This window comes from Chinchilla lanigera, unplaced genomic scaffold (assembly GCF_000276665.1).
Source record: "Chinchilla lanigera isolate Chin_1 unplaced genomic scaffold, ChiLan1.0 scaffold00019, whole genome shotgun sequence".
Lineage (NCBI taxonomy): Eukaryota > Metazoa > Chordata > Mammalia > Rodentia > Chinchillidae > Chinchilla > Chinchilla lanigera.
In genome coordinates, this window is record NW_004955420.1 from 13,197,355 (window position 1) to 13,204,660 (window position 7,306).

The window sequence follows — 7,306 nt, forward strand, 5'->3', positions numbered from 1 at the left end:
GGGAAAAGAGAAGGGAAAGGAGGAGAAATTTTGTATGTATGTATATACAGGATAGTTAACATAGTTGTTCTACTGTGTTCTATTTCTTTGCTGAAAGAAACTGTCAATAAGTCCTTGATTGATCAGTATTGCATGTCTCTATCTGTTTTTATGAGAAACCACTTTGAAGATATCAATATGTAATACAACAAGCACTGTTAATTTCCTACCACTGTGTTTGTAACTCTGTATTGTTTGTACTGTTCTTTTGCTATTTTGTAAAAGGATATCTGTCTGTTAATGTTTTCCTTTTACTTTTAAAATAAAAAAATATATATACCTTTAAAAAATGTTTTTTGAAATACCATGAAATACCCTGCAACTATAGAACTAAAATCAACCAAAGGAAGGAGGAGAAGAATTTATAAGCACAACTAGGTATCTGAGCACGAGCTATACTAAAAACATACAATTCACAGCAATAACATAATATCCTACCTTTATTGGTGAAATATGAGAATGTGAAACAAATCCATGGACATTCTCAATCTCTGACAGGTTCTTCTCTGAGACATGAACCAATTCTGGGCCTATCACCTCATTAGTGATTTGTGGGGAAATGTGCTCTTGAGGAGGTATATCTTCATCCTGGTATCGGTATTTCTGTAAAGAAAATCACTAAATATGAGGAAGGCCTAAAAAGCAAAATAAATGGTTTGCACAACTAGTCAAACAGTATAAACAATATGAAAAGTGTATTTTATGATTCACTAGATCAATCTGAGAAAAACAGGATTCCACGTTAAAATCATGCCAATAATTTAATAAAAATCATTTGAGTAGAAAAAAAACCCTCAAAAGTAGACGAAATAGAAGCCTGAATGTTCATCTATCCATCTACCCAAAGTTAACCAAACCATGCATGTATCTCTAAAATATGGCTCTTTAAATGAAATCAGCATAAAAAATCAAATTTACTTAGCTAAATTAGTCTGGTTTTCTTCTATTAACTTGTACAAACACTGAGGGAGGGGAGCCATTCCAATCTCTAAATGAATCAGTTCAGTAGAAAATAGCATTTTAACCTACAAAATAATCTCTCTGACACATATACACTTCTATGCAATTTATTTTTAAAAGATTAATAGAATTTTAAAGTAAAAAACCTCACATTATACATATAAATTATGATTACAGGAAAGAGAAAATACTGCACATATTTCTCAACAAAGGTTGGGATGATCTATGCATAAACACAAAATCCAAACAGATAAAACACAATATTCTCCCCCTTTCCATCACCCCCAAGTAATCTCATCCATAAGCAAAGGCACAAACAGAAAAAGTTTTTTTTTTTTTTTTTTTTTTTTTTTTTTTTTTGGTTTTTCTTCGGTACTGGGAATCGAACTCACGACCTTGCGCTTGCCAGGCAGGTGCTTTTGCCACTGAGCTAAATCCCCAGCCCCTCAGAAAAAGTTTTAAAGGAATAAACAAAGGATTATTAGCTATTATAGCTGTTCTTAGAAGAACAGTCAACAAACATATAGGGATTATTTTAAAAAGTCATATGTGTCAGTAAGTAAACTTAGAGGGAACAAATGTGCAACTTGATTAATCAGCAAAAAAAATTACACTACCGTATTAGCAATCAGAGATATAGGCATAAATCATCGCATTTGTTTTTATTTTTTATTTTCTTTGGTATTTTTGAGACAAGATCTCGCTATGCAGTTCAGGCTGGCCTTGAGCTCACTTTGTAGCCCAGGCTGGCCTCGAACTCGCAACCATCCTGCTGCTTCAGCCTCCTGAGTGCTGGGATTACAGGCATGTGCCACCATGCCCGGCAAATCATCACATTTGTGATAGAGGTCTCTTAGGAAATTTGGAAGTGTTTTTAAAAAGCCCTGAAAATGGTTTTACTTCTTGATCCAGTAAAATTCTACTTCTAGGAATTGATCTTAGAGACAACATCAGTGAAAAACATAAATATTGGTTCTGTATAGAAAAAAGCATGTATTTCTAAAGTATACACATACAAAAATTTCGACTGCTAAAAGTTACAATACATTTTCCTGTACTTTCTAAACAACATCATTCTGTGAAATGGTACAAAAGCATAGAAAACCACAACCTGGTTTACACTGGCTACCCTATTTAAGATGATATAAAAAATTTGTTTTTACGTGTAACTCTCAGTAACTTGGAAACTAACAAAGAGAACTCTCTGATCCCATGAGGAAGGCTGAAATTAACATAAACACACTTAATAAAACCAAACACCATTACATCAATTAATTGTATGACTTTAAGTACTCTCATAGCTTACTAGTAGATATGATATAAAAAAGGAAATTTCAGTATCACTTTAAAACTTTACAGGCACTCCACAACTTTGTACTTTTGGGAAAGATACATGAATAAGGACACTTGCTATGGTATAATCTGGAAAAAAGAAAACTGGAGCAAACTGCATCTATCATAGGAAACATTATACAGAAGTTGGGTAGAAATCTATAAATGGTAAAGACACATTATTAAATGAAAAAGCATATTTGAATGTTACACACATTATATATAAAACTATGTATTTACATAAATATATACACAGTTTGAACATTTTTAAACAAAACAAGTTTTAAGTATCTTTAAATCTGTAAGTTTTTTGGGGGGGTACCGGGATTTGAACTCAGGACCTTGTGCTTACCAGGTAGGCACTTGTGCCACTAAGCTATATCCCTGGTCCATCAATCTGTAAGTTTTCCTTTGATCTCTATTTTCATTTCTTATAATTAATGAAAAACACAAGATATTGGACCTGTAAAGTTCTCAGTAAAACCTGAGGTTCTCAGTAAAATCACTACCTACTTACAGGATTATTCAATGTGGTCTTTTGGCTCCTAGTTTCTGCAAATTGGCAGGTGAGTGTAATAGCTTGATTAATCTCACGTTCAATTCTCTCGCTAGACTACAGGTGGTGCTAGGTTCTTTTATCAGGAAGCACATAATACCTGATTACCTCTTTTTGGGAAATTAGCAGCTCCTGACATTCAATGGTTCAATCAATTCATGCATGGGGGTGTTGCTAAATGGTGACAATCTAACCTTTTTCATTAATTAGGTGGAACAGATTTATAAAGGTATACTTCACCTATCACTTGGTTACCTGCTGGTATGGTTCATACAGCAATAACAAAAAACTTAAATTTGTCCCTTTCTTGACTTGTTTTCAAGACAGATAAAAAATTGGCTCCTTATTATACTCCTAAGGTGACCCTGTGGGTATGTATGTATGTATGTATGTATGTGTGTGTGTATATAATTTTTTTCAATGAAATCTCTATCACAATTCCACCTGGATCTCCTCCACCCAAAATTAATAAACTGATCTTAATATTCATATGGAATTGCAAGGAACACAGAAGAGTCAAGATCAATCTTGAAAAAGAAGAGTAAACTTCTAAACTTGCTACAAAGCTACATTAATCAAGACTGTAGTAATGGCAACATAAGGACAGGTTTATAGATCAGAGGCATAGAACTAACAGTCCAGGAAATAGATCCTTGTATTTATGATTTATTGCTTTTTGACACATGTGCCCATATAATTTCACTAAGGGAAAGAATGACCTTTTTAGCAAATGATATTGGGACAACTTAATGCAAAAAAAAAAAATAATAATAATAAGAAGAAATCAGATCCCCTTCTTTACATCATTTACAAAAACTAATATAAAATGGATCCAGAACAAAATGTAAGAGCTGAAGCTACAAAACTCTTAGAATAAAGCTAAGTAAATCTTTGTGACTCTGCATTAGGCAGTGTCTCAGATGTTACATCTTGAGCATCAGCACTCAAGAAAAACAGATAAATTGGTGTTCATCAAAAGGAAAAAATTTTATTCATCAAAAGGCACTGTCAAGAAAGTGAAGAGACACACATACAATGGGAAAGTGTATTTATAAAAAAAGTATTTGATAAAAGTATAGTATCCAGAATATGTAAGAAACTCTTACACAGTAACAGTAGAAGACAGCTGGGTGTGGTGATGCAAGCCTGTGAAGCAGGAGGACTGCTGTGAGTTCGAGACCAGTATAGGCTACATAGTGAGTTCAAGGCCAGCCTGGTCTCCATAGTGAGACCCTTCTCAAAAACACCAAAACCAAAAAACAAAACAAGACCACCAAACTTTAAAACAACCTAAGGATTTAAACAGACATTTTCCCAAAGATATACAAATGGCCACTAAGTATATGAAAAGATGTTCAGTACCATCAGTCTTGTTTAACAGAAATACAAATTAAAACCACAATGATATATTATTTCATATCAAATATGATGTCTATAATAAAAAAAGACTGACCATGAACATGTGTGAACCCCATGCATAGGTGAAAGGAACATAAAAGTGTTGGGAAAACAATTTGATAGCTCCTCAAAAGGTTACAAGGAACCACCAATTGATGTGGCCATTCCACTTCTAGGTATACACAATAACTAAAAATAAAATATCCATACAAAAATCAGTGCAAAATGTTCACAGCAGCAAAGAAAAAATGTCCATCAATTTGTGCACAATTAAAACATGATATGTCTACACAATTCAGTATGACCCAACCACGAATAAGAATGAACTGTAGTAGAAAAAAATATTCTGTATCATATACTGTTTCAGGCATGTACTCCAATATATTTCAGTATTTTCAAAAAAGAATAAGAGTAGCATAAATCAGTAGTGAGGTTTGTGAATTTTGAAAACAATATCAATCTAGAATCCAATTTCCAAATTTCAACTAAATTTGAAATGTCTGATGTTTACTGTCCATGTTTATACATATGATGAGTAAATAAAACAGATGCTGATATAAGTTTTCTAAACATTTGTTAAACTTCAAAAATAAATACCGGTATAAAGTGAAAGAACATGGACACAGATAGATACAAACACACAAATTAGGAGAAAAAATTAAAATATAAAAAAATTGGAAGTAGAAAAAGTTACAAAATGGGAGGGAAAGGTTGAAACAACTGCATGAAAACTATGATTATGTAACATGAGCACTATTAAAAAATTAGTGATCACAACAAATGTAAATGCATCTACATTTAATTTCTATCAAGTTACTGCAGTTCTCTTCTATTGTTGCTTCTGTTTCTTTGGCTTAATTTATTTTTTTTTACTGTAAGCCTTTTTGTCATCAACATTACTGCAGTTCATTTTCTCCTCTCTGAGAGGTAGTGGGGATCAAGCCCCCACCAAGAAGACTGGACACTAAGACCCTCAACTATTACGCTGAGTAGATTGAAAAGGGATATAAACACCAAAACAACCATCACAGGGAGACATCATCTAACAGATCTCCACAACAGTGACAAAGTTTTTCTACCCTAAGTGATCTTCAACCCTCACCACAAAAGGAATGAGAACATGAGAAAACAAGGCAACAAGATGCCTCCAGAAACTAACTCTCCAAAAGCTGATCTCACGGGAACTGAAGAACCCCAAAACCAGTATGTCTGAGAGATCAAAGAAGAAACATGTAACAAATTCCTAAGAAGTTCAATGAGCTTAAAGAGAATTTAAATAAACATAAACATAAAAGATTTAATAACTCAGTGAGCTTAAAGGAGAAACAATAAGCTGACTGAGTTGAGTAAGACAAGATATGAATGACCATTTTGGTAAAGAATTAAAAATTATGAAAATAAATCAAGTAGAAATCCAGTTTATGAAAAATTCAATTAGGATGGGTAACAAGTTCAACCAAAGTGAAAATGCAGTGTCAGAACCTGAAGATAAGGTTGATACAGTAGATCATGTATGTATTTGATGATACCCTTTAAACAATAACACACAGTGGGGGAATTCAATACCCTATTCTTACAATTAGATCAACTAGACAAGAAATTGGCAAAGAATTTTCAATATAGATTTCCATATCCTACAAAATTAGCTTTCAAAACTGACAGGGAAAGAAAAAATTTCCATGACAAAGAAGTCACAAATAAGTTCATGACCATTAAATCAGCACTGCAGAAGCTACTTAAGGGAGACAGAGACAGGAAGGCCATCAGATAAAGAGCTCAAAGGAAAGTATACATCTGATATGGAGAACAGTTAAACAAAAGGGAAAAAAAGGAATCAGCACTGGAATAACAACGCAATTATAGGATTCAGTAAATATCTTACAATAATTTCAACATCAATAGTGTTAACTCTCCAATCAAAAGACTGGATCAAGAAACAAAAAGGAACCATATATTGTTTACAGGAGACACACCTCACCCAAAGAAGCTGCGGAACCTCACAGATTTAAAGGTGAAAGGATGGAAAATAATACAAAAGAAAGCAGGAGTAGCTATGTTATTTTCAGAAATAATGAACTTCAAACCAAAGCTGATCAGAAGAGAGAAAGAGGGCTACTTCATACTGGTAAAGGAAAGTATTCAACAGGAGGATATAACAATTGTAAATATCTATGCACCAAACGGCTGGACATAAAAGGACAGACAGACACCAATCCAATCATAGTGGGGGAATTCAATGCCCTACTCTCACAAAGAGGTCAACCAGACAAAAAAAAAAATGACCAAAGAAATAGAGTTAAACCATACCATTGAACAAATGGATGTAACAGATAGCTACACAGTGTTTTATCCAACCATAGGACCTACCGTTTTTAGCAGTAGCACACAGAACTTTTTCTTTAGCAGTAGCACACAGAAAATAGACTATATTCTAGGCCATAAAGCATGCTTAAATAAGTACAAAAGAACTGAAATAACACCTTACATATTAACAGATCACAGTAGAATGAAGATAAAAGCAGCAAAAGAAACCACAGAAACTACAAACACATGGAGACTAAATAATATACTATTGAACAGACTGTAGAAGTCAAGAAACAAAAAAATTCCTACAAATAAGTAACAATAGAAGCACAACATGTCAAAACCTATGGGACACAATGAAAGTAGTTCTAAGAAAGTTTATACCTGTGAATGTACACATTAAAAGAATCCAGTGAACACAAATAGTAAGACTGCATCTCAAGGTCTGAGAAAAACAAGAGCAATCCAAATCCAAGATTAACAGAAAAGAATAAATTCTAAAGATCAAATGAGAAATTAATGAAGTTGAGACTAAAAAAATACAAAGAAAATCACTTAGAATCAAAGAGTTGGTTCTTTGAAAGAATAAATAAGACTGATAAGCCTTTCACCAAATCTACCCACCAAAAAGAAAGAAAAAAACCCCTATCAATGAAATCAGACATGAGAAAGGCACCACTGAAGTGACACCACTGAAATACAGAGCATTTTAAGAAA

At 33.3% G+C, this 7,306-nt stretch overlaps 1 protein-coding gene across 9 annotated transcripts in view; it reads right to left on the minus strand.

Moving 5' to 3' along the window:
- Positions 1 to 7,306, minus strand: part of Dlg1 (discs, large homolog 1 (Drosophila)) — a 205,517-nt gene that overhangs the window by 129,066 nt on the left and 69,145 nt on the right. For all 9 annotated transcript variants that reach the window (XM_005383167.2, XM_005383166.2, XM_005383165.2 and 6 more), the window contains exon 5: positions 478 to 642. In XM_005383167.2, the coding sequence (XP_005383224.1) occupies positions 478 to 642 (165 nt within the window). The remainder of the gene's footprint in view (positions 1 to 477; positions 643 to 7,306) is intronic.